The 14,499-nt window shown below is 34.0% G+C and overlaps 1 protein-coding gene across 5 annotated transcripts in view; it reads left to right on the forward strand.

The window, feature by feature from the left end:
• Positions 1 to 14,248, forward strand: part of CRYZL1 (crystallin zeta like 1) — a 68,073-nt gene extending 53,825 nt beyond the window's left edge. For 4 of the 5 annotated variants that reach the window (XM_020995924.2, XM_020995922.2, XM_020995923.2 and 1 more), the window contains 4 exons: positions 626 to 747; positions 1,948 to 2,053; positions 10,411 to 10,456; positions 14,071 to 14,248. In XM_020995924.2, the coding sequence (XP_020851583.1) occupies positions 626 to 747; positions 1,948 to 2,053; positions 10,411 to 10,456; positions 14,071 to 14,170 (374 nt within the window). In that variant the 3' untranslated portion in view covers positions 14,171 to 14,248. Of the gene's footprint in view, positions 1 to 625; positions 748 to 1,947; positions 2,054 to 10,406; positions 10,457 to 14,070 lie in introns of all 5 variants that reach the window. The other variant, XM_020995925.2, reaches the window with a different exon arrangement.
• The last annotated feature ends 251 nt before the right edge of the window (positions 14,249 to 14,499 follow it).

Below are 14,499 nucleotides of genomic sequence, written 5' to 3' on the forward strand. Positions count from 1 at the left end.
TTAGTTGTTCTGTTTACAATTTTAATGTCCAGTTTTTATACAGAAAATTTAATTTTAAAGTTTCAGAACAAAAAATGTATTGTCTTTTTTTTCTGAACTGAAAAATCTTTGTTATTGCTGTGGGGTTTTTTCCAATTTTATTAATTTATTGATTTATCATCAATCACTTCCATATGCTTTTGAGTTGAAAATTTTTCTCCCCCTTCCTCCCCCCCCACCTTCCCCAAGACGGCGTACAGTCTGATATAGGTTTTACATTTACATTCCTATTAAACATATTTTCACATTAGTGAAGTTGCAAGTAAAAATTAAAACCAATAAGAGGAACCATCAGAAAGATGAAACAAAACTCAACAGAAGGTAAAAATAAGTGATAGCAATTCAACTTCCATAGTTCTTTCTTTGGATGTGGACAGCATTTTCCATCCCAGGGCCTCTGGAGATGTCTTAGATCCTTGTAATGCTGAGAAGGGTTCAGTTTAACAATATTAGTCATCGCATAACATGGCTGTTATTGTGTACAAATTGCTGTGTTTTTTGATAAGGAATAAAGCAGTTTTTTGAGAAATAAATGTTTATGTGCAAATAAATATTAAATGGGTTTTTTTTCCTATTCCCTTGTAAGTGAGATTGTATAGTAAAGATGATGAGCCTGCTTTAAAATTACATCTGTTACCACACAAGCATGATATCATCACACTTCTTGGTGTTGGAGGCCACTGGATAACCACAGAAGAAAATCTTCAGGTAATAAATACATTTTATTAATAAATAAATAAAAAGCAGTACCTTTATCAGGGGGATTTAATTAATGTAGAACTGTATCCTGAGAAGTTCAGACTAATTGAGAAATCTTAGTAAATATGTTTTATTTTCTTAAAAAGTCTTAAATTCTAGAATATTTTTTAAAGAAATGTAGTTTTATCATCTTCAACTACATTTAGTACCCAGGACTAAATGAAATGTTGCAGTGTTACCTAGTAGAATTTTCTTGGATAAGAATTTATAATTAGCATATCAATGATTTGGAAATATTGACTTCTGAAGGAATTGAAGCTTCTTAAAAATAGTTCTTTCTTCTAAGTAATTTAGACATTTTCTCCAGGAAACCTTATTTATACTATCAGTTTATTTAATTTAATGTTTATGCAATACAAAGGTAAACTTTATCTTTACTCCAATTATCACCAATCCCTAATGCAAATAAAATTAATGAGACGTGTGTGTGTGTGTGTGCATACGTATGTATGTATGTCTACTAACAAATGTTACTGTAATACAATTGAAATAAAATATTTATTATAGGACTGATACAATTAACAAAAGTGTTTTATACATGTCTATACCAGTCTTTCACACTGACCGGTTGATCTTTGAAACCATTCCTATAAGCTAATAAAATTTTGTCAGTGGAGAGCTAGAGCAGCCTTTTTGTAACATTATGCCATTCTAATGTTGCTCAGTAATGTCTGATTCTTTGTGACCCGTATGATATTTTCTTGGCAAAGATATTTGGAGTGGTTTGCCATTTCCTTCTCCAATCGATTAAGGAAAACAGAAGTTAAGTGACTTGCCCAAGGTCATACAGCTAGTGGGTATCTGAAGCTGGATTTGAACTCAGGTATTCTTGACTCCAGGCCCAATGCTCTACAAAGAGCCACCTAGCTGCCTCTCAGTGTAGAAAATGGCAAATTATTTTATATTCTTGGGTTTAATGGTATGGAGGGGGGGAGTGGAGAACACACACATACATATTTTTTTCCTCTTGTATCATCTATTATCAAAAGGTATATATGCCAATTGCTTTTGATTGGGACATTGTTTTGTAACTGTCACAAATATAAAAACATGCAAATTTTAACTTTTTAAATACACTTGGATCAAGAAATTAATTCTCTATTGATCAACTCAGAACAATTTAATTAATATTTCTACATTTTATTAAAGTTGGATCCTCCAGACAGCCACTGCCTTTTCCTTAAGGGAGCCACAGTTTCTTTCCTCAATGATGAAGTTTGGAATTTGTCAAATGTACAACAAGGGAAATATCTTTATATCCTTTTTTAGTGAATTGAGACTCCAACTTGAAATGTTTTGAAAAAGCTTACATTGTGAGAGGAAGATTGATATCCTTAATACTACAAGCATATCACATGCAATTTTGCCTCAACCTACACTGTTATTCATACATTATAACCAGATAAAGTTGTAATCTCATTTGCCCTATTGCCCATTCACAGCATTATTTCTGTGGACCAAATTCATTTCCATTCAGCATTTACAAATATATAAAAGCCACTGGGACCATAGCCTATTATAATGTTGTTCTACCCTCAGGGACTTTAATTTCCATAATTGGACACAACATGTATACATGTAAGTATATACAAAATTAGAGAATGGGGTATATCACAAGCAGTTGAGGGGAGAGGTATGAAGAAAGGCCTCACATAGAGGTAGCATTTGAACTGAATTTTGAAAGAAACTAGGGACTGTTAAGAAGCAGAGGGGAGCAGGGTTTGTATTCCAGACCTGGGGGATACCCTGTGGGCAAGCAAGGAGATGGGAAATAAAATGTCTTGTAGGATGAATGACAAGAAGGACAGTGTGGGTTGAGAAAAGGGATAAAGTATAGTAAGCCTATAGAAGTAACTTACATGGGCTGTGAAGCCCTTTGAATGCTGTCCAAAGGAGTTTGGATTAGAATATAAAGGAAACAGGGGAACACTAGAGTTCATTGAGCAGGAAAATGACTTGGTTATACCTTTGCTTTTAAAAATATTACTTTGGCAGGTGGGTGGAGAATGGACTAGAGAAGGGAAAACCTTGTGACAAGAAAACCAATTAGAAAAGTGTTGCAATATTCTAGGTAGGAAGTGAAGAAGGCCAGAACTAGAATGATTGCATTTTGAGTGAAGGAAAGGGAATAGATTTGAGAAATGTTGTGAAGAATTAATTGACTGGACTAGGCAACTTATTGGTTATGTAGGGTGAAAGAGAGTGGAGTGTGAAGGACCCTGGATAACTGGAAGAACCATGGTTCCTTTGATACAGATAGGGAAGTTTGGAACAGGGTTTGTGGAAAAGAGTGAAACCAGTGAAATTATATATCCTTGAAATATGAAAAAAAGGCTATATATATTCATTTATAACCCAGCCTAACTACCTAAGTACAATGAAAAGTTGATTTCACAACTTTAAAACATTGAAGTTCATTTTAAAATATTTATATAGAATCTTAGAACATTAACTAAAGAAAATCTACCTTTGTTATAACAGACTCCTCTCTGTTTTTGTAAGATGAAATTCATTTTAAAATATCACTGAGTTTGCATTAAAAAAATCAGTGAGTTCAGAAGATAAACTTTTATTAATTTAACTATTTTGAGCTCACCTTTTCAACTCTTCAAAACTTTTATTTTCAGCAACACAAATGATGAACAATAGAAGGATGGCTAAATAATAGTATAATTATCAGATGAAATATTGCTATTAAAATGACAATTACATAGCCTGTGTTAACACATGAAAACTTAAAATTATATAATACCAAGAGAGAAAAGGCAGAAAATGAAAATCTATACAAACTGATTCAGCTTTGTAAAAATATATACACTATTTGTACATTAGGGATTAAAAGAAAAAATAAAGCAATAAAAACTGATTAACGTTCACTAGAGTCAGGTTGTTCGGCTGTTTCTCATAAAGTTGTTCAAGTTCCTAATCTTTTTTTAAAGTGCTTTTTTCTTTTTAAACCATGATTCAAGCTTTTGTCTTTTCATAAGCTGGGTCCCCATGCCAATTAACAAATGGATTCTTTTCCTCATATGAGCCGTAATATACATTTTGCCATTATTTTAGCATTTTACATTTTACAAAGCACTTTCCTCATAATAATTCTTATAGGTAGATAGTAAAAGTATTATTACTATTACAAATAAAGGAACTATTGTTCAGAAAGGTTGTGACTTGCCCAAAGTGATGCAAAATTACTGAATATCAGTACCAATGATTCAAAGTCAGATCTGTTGATTCTAAGTCCACTATGTCATGATGCTTTTCCTATCAACAGATTTTTCTTTCCTCTATTAATACCTGAAAGTTAGTGGTGAGTTGTTGACTTTGTTTCCCTAAATACAGGCTATTAAAGCTTAAAACTGGAACATTCTATATATCTAATGCCATTTTTTGATCTTCTAAAAGTAACAAATTGTGTGGATCTAAATACAAGCCAGACATTTTCCCCAACAACTGCTTTGTAAAACACCTCAGTGTAGCTTAACCAATGCAATTTTTTAATGTGTACCTACATTTTTTTTTCTGGCAAAGATAATTTTATTTTATGGATGTAGCCTCTATTTAGGGATCATATAGGTATGGACTGATGTATACTATATTGTATTATCTAACAGAATTGGATTTTTTCTTGTTAACTTATTATAACTATTAAAGGTTTTTTTTGAAGCATTACTTTTTTGCAGAGGTCTACCTCTTTAGCAGGACAATTCAGCAAACACTTGCTAATCTCCTACGATGAAAACTCTCTGTTGGATACTCAAAATAACAAAGACAAAAATTAAAATTCCATTGAGCCCTAGGAGCTTATGTTCTGTTGGGTGGATATAGCACTTAAACAGATAAGTAAATACAGTGTAAAACCAGGGAGGCAAGAACTGACAAATGATTGGAATCAAAAAGGCTTGATCAGTCTACTGTACTATATCTCTCCCTATAAAAAACTAAAAACTAGAAAACAAAAACAGGGGGAGAGGCAAGGCCACGGACAGGATCCCTGTTTTGTTGCTTTTACTTCCTCCCAATCCTCAACCCTTTACAGTCTGTTTTCCACCACATTACTCTCCAAAGTTCCCAATGATCTCTCAGTTGCCAAATCCAATGGCCTTTTCTCAGGCTTCATCTGTGACAACTCTGTAGCATTTGACACCCTTGATCATTATCTCCTCCTGAATACTTTGTCCTTTCTAGGTTTTATAACTCCTGGTTCTCCTGTTTGTCTGACTGCTTATTATCAGTCTCCTTTGCTCAGTCATCCTCCATGTCCATTCCAAGTTTCTGCCTTACCAGGTTTCTGTCTTACACTCTCTTTCTACACTCTTTCTCTTGATATTCTCATTAGTGTTCATGTGTTCATCTCTCTGCAAATGGCTCCTATCTATGTATCCATCACTAAACTATATCCTGGATTCCAGTCCTGGATTACTCGACTCATTAATCCTTCCTTATTGGACATTTTTAACTCGATGTCCTATCTCAAATTTAGCATATCCAAAACAGAATTAAAATCCTCCAAAACCCAATTCTCTTCTGAACTTCCTTTTTTCTGCCCAGAAGTACCACCATCCTTACAGTCTCCCAGGTTCCACATCTACAGTCAACCTTCACCCCTCACTCTTCACATTCAGTTGCCATGTCTTACTGATTTTAAGTGCACAGTATCTCACATCCATCTCCTTCTCTCTACTTAATCTTAACCTTTTTTGCATGTGTCATGGACCCCTTTGGCAGTCTTGTGAAGCCTATGACCTTGATCCAGAGTAATGTTTTAAAATGCATAAAATGAATACTAGGATTACAAAGAAAACCACTTGTGTTTAAATAAAGGTATCATTTTTTCCCTTCCGAGTTCATAGAGCCCCTATAATCTGTCTATAGACTCCAGATAACAAATCCTTCTTCTATTCATACTAAAAAAACCCTAATTCAGGCTCTCATTTTCTCTCGCCTGAAGCCTCCTAAATGGTTTCACTGCCTCAAGTCTTTCCCCTCTTCCAGTCCATTTTCCATACAGCTGCCAAAGTAGTCTTCCTAAAACACACTTCTGACCATGTCACTTCCCTGCTTATTGAACTCTAATGACAATATGTTACATTAAATGCAAGCTTCTTTCTTTGGCATTCAGTGGCCTTCGCTATCTTTCCAGGCTTATAATACATATATATATATGTATTATATATATATATATATGAATATGCTTCCTCCTGCCTCTTAGGAACTCTTAGCTTCCTTATAGCTCAGCTAAGGTACCACATACTACATGAGAGCTTTCCTGATGTGACTATCTTATGATGCTTCTCCAAAACATTACTTTGTATTTATTTATCTGTATACATGTTGTCTCCCCTCACAGAATATAAGTTCCTTGAAGGTAAGAACTGTTTAATTTTTGCCTTTGTGTCCTCAGTGCCTAGGGTGCTTATTAAGATGTTTGTTGATTGATTGAAATAAAGGTATACCTTCCTTATTTTTGTAATGCAGTACAGATTGTAAAATGCTAATGAATCTTTTAATTATTAAATTTTTATTTTTTCCATTTGTTTTTGTAGTAATTATGTATATTATTTTACTGTTTATGCTTTCTTTACTGTATTAGTTCATATCCATATTTCCATGCTTCTCTTAATTCTTCATATTTGTCAGTTTTAAAGCACCTTTGAATCATTCCCTTGTATTCAAGCACGACAATTTGTTAGTCATTACTCAGTTGATGGACAACTACTTTGTAGCATTTCTTTGCTACTACAAAAAAATGTTTATAGTATATGGATGAATATTTGATGTGTATGGGGCCTTTTTTGTTTCCCATCTTTGACTTCCTCAACCTTTATTCTTAGCTTCTGGGTCCAAAGGTTTAAACGTTTTAGACACTTATTAAGCAAAATTCCAAATCCCTTTCCAGAATAGTTGGATCACTGCACAGCTCCACTAACAGAGGATTAATGTGCCTGAACTACTAAGTTGTTTTGAAGATAATCAAAACACAGAAAGATAAGGATTAAGGCACTAATTTTCTTTGTATGTTAGTTATATTAGTAACACTCTTGAGGAAAATAAGGTTTTGTTATATAATTGTTTATATACCATGTAACCCAAGATATAACTCTTGGCATAAGGAAGAAGTACAAAATAAGCATTACATTTGATTAAAAGTCTTATTATAGTTCTGTATCATGAGCAACATGTTATTATCACTAAAATTATTCAATCCTAATAAATGACTGAGAAGGAGACTATAGGACGGACCCCTCGCCACATCTCTTTCAGTTGAATGAGGTGAGAAACTAGATTTAATGCCATAGCACACTGGCTCTAAATAGATTAATGTGCCTTGGAAAACTTCTCTGAACTCCGTGTATTCTGCAGGACCACCTAGAGCTTTGTCCCTTAGTAAATTACACACCTGGTGTCATCCATTATACATCTCAAAATAATTCTAGGAAATCCTGTCTATTAGAGGTAATACTTTACATTTGAAGGGTTTGGAGTCTTTGATAAAGTAAATAACCTTGTTATCAATGGTTATACCCTTGCGTAAGCGCAAATGCCATTCCTTGGCCTACTTGTGTAAATAAATGGAGTATACTCTGGGATTTAAACACCATGACCAAATATTCAGCAAGCATTTCTCATGTGCATAGTATGTGCCAGGTACTGTGCTATCTATTTGGGCTTCAGAAACAAAAACTAAATAGCCCCTGCCCTCAGGGAGCTTACATTCAATTGAGGGAAAACAATTTATATATAAATAAATGTAAATAATACTAGAAAATGGGGGAGAGGGAAATAGCAACTGATCCTAAAGGATCAGGAAAGTCATCATATGGAAGGTGACACTTGAACAGAATTTTGAAACAAGGTTTTTTACAGATGGAGATAAGGAAAAAGAACATTCCAAGCAGAGGAATAGATGTAGTGTCATCTTAAATAAATTTAACTCAATAAACATTAAGTGCCTTCTATGTGCCAAGCACTGAGCTAAGTGCTGGGGATACAAAAAGAAGGAAAAGACAGCCCCTGCCCTCATGGAGTTTACAATCTAATGAGGGAGACAACTTGCAAAAAAAAAATACATACAAAGGAAGCTATATACAGGATAAATGGGAAGTAATTAATAGAGGGAAGGCACTGGAATTAAGAGAGGTTAGGAAGTAAGGAATAGCAAGAAGGCCAGGTTTGAGTGGAATCTTAAGAGTTTAAGGGGAGGGGAATAATTTATAAGGTTTATAATGTAGGTTTAGGGTAGGTTGTAGGTTGTGAAGGGTTTTAAATGTCAAGCAGGAGCTTATATTTGATTTTAGAGTCAATAGAGAGCCATTGGAGTTAATATTCAGTCAGGGAGTAACATGGTCAGACATACGCTTTAGGAAAATGACTATGGTAATTGTGTGAAAGATGGGTTGAAGAGGGAAGAAACTTGAGGATGCAAGACCAATTAGTCTATCATATTAGTCCAGAGGAAAAGTGTTGAAGACCTATGACATCCATAGAGTAACAGAAGGGGACAGATCTGAGAGATATTGTAGAAGCAGCAACTACAAGTTTTGGGAACTGATTTGACATTTGGGGTAAGAGTGAGTGAAGGATAATTTCAAAGTTTTAAACCTGAATGACCAGGAGGATGGAAGTACCCTCAACAACAAATCAACACATTGACTATGTATGTCTTATCAACCTCCCTGTTAAGGTCATTAGTTTTCTGAAGTAACATAAGGATTCATCACTGGTTTGTTTTTTTTTTAATTTTTAGGCAATTGGGGTTAAGTGACTTGCCCAGGGTCACACAGCTAGTCAGTGTCAAGTATTTGATCTGAGGTTGGATTTGAAATCAGGTCCTCCTGACTTCAGGGCCAGTGCTCTATCCACTGCACCACCTAGCTGCCCCTCGATTCATCACTGTTTTGATCAGAGTTCTGAAGTCTTTAAAAATTGCTTTATTTTCCATCATTGTAATCATAATGTAAATTATTTTCCTGGTTCTGCTCATTTCCTTCTACATCAGTTCACGCAAGTCTTCCAAAGTTTTTCCAGACCCGTTTTGCTTCTCATTTCTTAATATTCCATTATGTTATTACATCATAATTTATTTAGCTATATCCCACTGATGAGCATACATTGTTTCCATCCTTTGCCAGAACAAAAAGTACTTCTGTGAATATGAAATAGTTTCCCTTTGTGTTTGACTTTTTTGTGTATACCTAATAGTAGGTATCACCAAGTCAAAGGATATGCACCAAATACTTAACATATTTCTTTCCAGAATGTTTGGACCAATTCACAGCTCTGCCAACTGTTTATCAGTATGCTTTTTCTCTCACAGATCTTCCAATAATTGCCATTTTACTGTTTTGCTGTCTTTGCTAATATGATGGTTATAAGGTAGAACCTTAGAGTTGTTTTAATTTGACTTATTAGTGAACAAGAGCATTTTTGCATGATTGTTGATAGCTAGACATTCTTCTTTTGAAAACTGCCTTCCTTTAACCTTTCCTCTATTGAGAAACATGTCGACATTTTTTTTAAAATCAGTTTACTATGTTAGATATATTGGATCAGACCTTTGTCAGATAAATTTGCTGCAAATAGTTTTCTCCCAGTTAGCTGTTTTGAATTCTGAAGCTGAAATAGCTTGTTCTAGCCTGTTTCAGATTTTCTAAATATCTATCACTACTACTTCACAATTCTCTCTCAACACTTTGCCATTGAAATTTTTCTTTCAGGGATTTCATTATTTCAGTGTGACTTAATATATATTTAGAATTTCTGAGAGTAGCTCAAATCATTACACCAGTTGACAAATAGTAAAAGTATTTGAACAGACTTTGAGAGGAATCCAAACTATGGATGGCCATATGAAAAAAAAATACTCCCAATCCTAAATATTTAGAGAAACACAAATTAAAGCAACTGTGAGGTTCCATGGCTTGCCCGTCAGGTTGACAATGTTGACAAAAAGGGAAAATGACAAGAGTTGGAAGGCCTGTGGTCAGAAGGCACATTAATTCACTCTTAGTGTAGGTATGAATTGGTCTTGCCATTCTGGAAAGTAATTTGGAACTATGCCCAAAAAGTTAATCCACCTGTGGTTACTCATCAATTGGGAAGTCACTAAACAGATTATGGCATGTGACTCTAAGATTATATAAAATTTCTAAAAGAAAGTTTCAGAAAAACCTGACTTGTATGAACTAATGCAAGGCAAACAGAACAAGAACAGTTTTTATAGTAATAGTAAGGTAAAAATAAACAGCTTTGAAAAATTTTAAAACTCTGATCACCATAATGACCAACCATGATTCCAAAGGATAGATGATAATTAAAAGCTAAATATGCAAATAGAGACACATTTTTTAGCTTGGCCAACCTGGGCATTTGTTTTGCTTGATTATGCATATTTGGTAAAATAGTTTCATTTTTCTTTCTTTTTTTTCCCAATTAGGGGTAAAAGAGTGGAAATTTTAAGAAAGCAAATGCTTATTAATTATATTTTAAAAGTTGCTCCAAGCTTAAGAAAAAGACAAATCAAGCATCTGTTACCTTTTAATTATTGAATGGTTTCTTCTAATATCCTGCCTATCATTTGTGTGTTGCTAACTTAACAGACCTTTCAGGTACGCATCTTAAAAGATGTAATGGAGAAGCTATCATCTGGTGTTTTCAGGTAAGTTGTGTAACGGTAACATTTGAATGCTTCCATTCTTGCCTTTTTAATAATAATCTTAAATTTTCATGAGATATTTTGGGGCTTAACACTGAAATTGTTGCTACTTAAGCTAAACAGTTCATTCAGTAAATATTGTTTTTTATTCTTTAAAACAATGACTTGTAGTAATCTATATACCACAGTCTTTCTCCATCTTGCTCTCTCAGCAAGAAGAGACACAAGGGCTGGGTAAGGCAAAGTGGAGTGGGAATATCACCCACTTTGAAGAATTTTTTCTTAAACATTGGCAAAAGACTGAGCAGATGAAATAGAGGGCTTTTGCCCTCTCAAGATTTGAACCTTGTCACTCTTACCAAAATCTAGAGGTAGAATTTTTGCCCCCATAAAACTTAGGTAAGGCGAAATTTGGCTGTATTTCTAAAAATCATGGGTTAAATTAATATCAGTATTAGACTGTCACCTTATTAATATTCTTTTCTTTATCTTTGTACTTAAACCAGACACTTTTTTAATTTATTTTTAGTTTTCTACTTTTATTTCCATAAGTGTTTAAGTTTTAAATTTTCTGCCCCTTCCTTTCCTCCTCCCTCCCCAAGATAGCATGCAATTTTATATAGGCTCTATATATACATTACATTAAACATATTTTCACATTAGTCATGTTGTAAAGAAGAATTAGAACCAATAGGAGGAACCACAAGAAGGAAAAAACAAAAGAAAAAAAGAGCAAATAGTATACTTTGATCTACATTCAGACTCCATAGTTCTTTCTGTGGATATGGATAGCATTTTCCATCATGAGACTTTTAGAGACGTCTTATATCCTTGCATTGCGGAGAGAAGGACTAAGTCTGGCCAAGGTAGTTATCAAACAATGTAGCTGTTACTGTGTACAATGTTCTCCTGGTTCTACTCACTTCACTCAGCATCAGTCCACAGAAGACTTTCCAGGTTTTTTCTGAAATATGCCTGCTCATCATTTCTTATAGAACAACAGTATTTCATTACATTCATATACCACAACTTGTTCAGCCATTCCCCAAATGATGAGTATCCTCTCAATGTTCAATTCTTTACCACCACAAAAAGAGCTGCTATAAATATTTTTGTACATATGGGTCCTTTTCCCATATTTATGATCTCTTTGGGATACAGCCCTAGAAGTGCTATTGCTGGGTCAAAGGGTATGCAAATTTTTATAGCCCTTTGGACATAGTTCCAAATTGCTCTCTCAAATGGGTAGATCAATTCACAACTCTACCAACAATGCATTAGTATTCCAATTTTCCCACATCTTCTCCAACATTTTTCATTTTTCTGTTCTGTCATGTTGGCCAATCTGATAGGTGTGATGTGGTACCCTCAGAGTTGTTTTGATTTGCATTTCTGTAATCAATAGTGATTGTAATGGGGCAGCTAGGTGGCTCAGTGAATAGAGCACCTGCTCTGGAATCAGGAGGACCTGAGTTTAAATCCAGGCTCAGACACTTGACACTAGCTGTGTGACCCTGGGCAAGTCACTTAACCCCAATTGCCTCACCAAAAAGAAAAAAAATTATCCATTTTGCATTTCATAATGTTCTCTATCTCCTGTTTGGTCATAAATTCTCCCATTATCCATAAATCTGATAGGTAAACTATTCCTTGCTCTCCTAGTTTGCTTATAGTATCAGCCTTTATATCTAAATCATGCACCCATTTTGACTTTATTTTGGTATATGGTGTAAGATTTTGGTCTATGCCTAGTTTCTGCCATACTGTTTTCCATATTTCCCAGAAGATTTTGTCAAATAGTGAGTTCTTATCCCAGAAGCTGAGGTCATTGGGTTTATCAAACAGTAGATTACTTTAGTCATTGACTACTGTGTCTTGTGTAACTAACCTATTCCACTGATTCACCACTCTATTTCTTAGCCAGTACCAAGTAGTTTTGATGATTGCTGCTTTATAATACAATTTAAGATGTAGGCCATCTTCCCTAGCATTTCTTTTCATTAGTTCCCTTGATATTCTGAGCCTTTTGTTTTTACAAATGAATCTTATTTTTTCTAGCTCTATAAAATAATTTTTGGTAGTTTGATTGGTATGACACTGAATAAGTAAACTAATTTAGGTAGAATTGTCATTTTTATTATATTAGCTCAGCCTACCCATAAGTAACTGATGGTTTTCCAATTATTTAGATCTGACTTTATTTGTGTGGAAAGTGTTTTGTAATTGTGCTCACATAGTTCCTGGGTTTATTTCAGCAGATAGACTCCTAAATATTTTATAATGTCTATAGTAACTTTAAATGGAATTTCTCTTTCTATCTCTTGCTGTTTGGCTTTGTTTGTAATATATAGAAATGCCAATGATTTAAGTGGGTTTATTTTATGTCATGCAACTTTGCTGAAGTTATTTCAAGTAGTATTTTATTTGATTCTCTAGGATTCTCATCATAGTATATCATCACATCATCTGCAAAGAGTGATAGTTTTGTTTCTTCTTTGACTATTCTAATACCTTCCATTTCTTTTTCTTTTCTGATTGCTAAAGTTAGCATTTCCAGTATCTTATTGAATAACAGTGGTGATAATGGACATCCTTGTTTCACCCCTGATCTGATTGGAAATGCTTCTAGCTGTATTTATTACATATGATGCTTGTTGAAGGTTTTAGGTAGGTTTTAAGGAACCCTCCATTTATTCCTATGCTCTCTAGTGTTTTTAATAGGAATGAGTGTTGTATTTTGTTAAAAGCTTTGTCTGCATCTATTGAGATGATCATGTGGTTTCTGTTAGTTTTGTTGTTGATAGGATCCGTTATGCTGATAGTTTTCCTAATATTGAACCAGCCCTGAATTCCTGGTATAAATCCTACCTGGTCATAATGTATTATTCTTGTGATAAGTTGCTATAATCTGTTTGCTAATATTTTATTTAAAATTTTTGCATCTATATTCATTAGGGAAATTAGTCTACAATTTTCTTTCTCTGTTTTGACTCTTCGAGGTTTAGGTATCAGCACCATATTTGTATCATGAAAAGAATTTGGTAGGACTCTTTCATAGTATTGGAATTAATTGTTCTTTAAATGTTTGATAGAATTTGCTTGTAAATCCATCTGGCCCTGGAGATTTTTTCCCAGGGAGTTCACTGATGGCTTGTTCAATTTCTTTTTCTGAGATGGGGTTATTTAAGTATTTCACTTCCTCTTCTGTTAATCTGGGTAACTTATATTTTTGTAAATATTCATTCATTTCACTAAGGTTGTCAAATTTATTGGCATACAGTTGGGCAAAATAGTTCCTAATTAGTGTCTTAACATCCTCTTCATTGGTGGTGAATTCACCTTTTTCATTTTTGATACGGGTAATTTTTCTTCTTTTTTCCTAATTACATTAACCAAAGGTTTATCTATTTTATTGGTTTTTTTCCGTTCATAAAACCAGCCCTTAGTTCTATTTATCAGTTCAATAGTTTTCTTAATTTTAATTTTATTAATCTCTCCTTCGGTTTTCAGTATTTCTAATTTAGTATTTAATTGGGGATTTTAAATTTGTTCTTTTTTCTAGCTTTTTTAGTTGCGTGTCCAGATCAGACACTTCTAATGAATTCATCTTTCTTTAGACCTCTTTTGGATGAACCTGTTCCACCATATGATGCCAGAGTTTCCATGGAAATTGTTCAGAAAAATCAAGCAAGAAAAAAACAAGTTATCCAGTTTTGAAGCACTATTTCCTGCTAAGACAAGAAGCTCGAAGCTATATGATGTATTTGAAAAGTAAATTATTGTGCAAACATTCTATACATTTTGAGATGGTTATTTAACATTTTTAAGACACTTTCCTACCATCAGTGTGTTTAGAAGGAATATTTTGAAAGGTGGTTTTAGTTGCATATTTTGTTACTGTACTTCAAACAATTAAGTACTTTCAAAATCATTACCAAGAAAACTGCTGTCTTCAAGAAAAGCTGCAGAATTAAGGGGCCTATGTTACCATTTTCCTATAGTTGCCCTTTGGGTTTTCTTATCAGTTCCCCTCTCAACAATTTCTT

This window comes from Phascolarctos cinereus, unplaced genomic scaffold, assembly GCF_003287225.1.
Source record: "Phascolarctos cinereus isolate Bilbo 61053 unplaced genomic scaffold, phaCin_HiC Scaffold_726;HRSCAF=1367, whole genome shotgun sequence".
Taxonomy (NCBI): Eukaryota; Metazoa; Chordata; class Mammalia; order Diprotodontia; family Phascolarctidae; genus Phascolarctos; species Phascolarctos cinereus.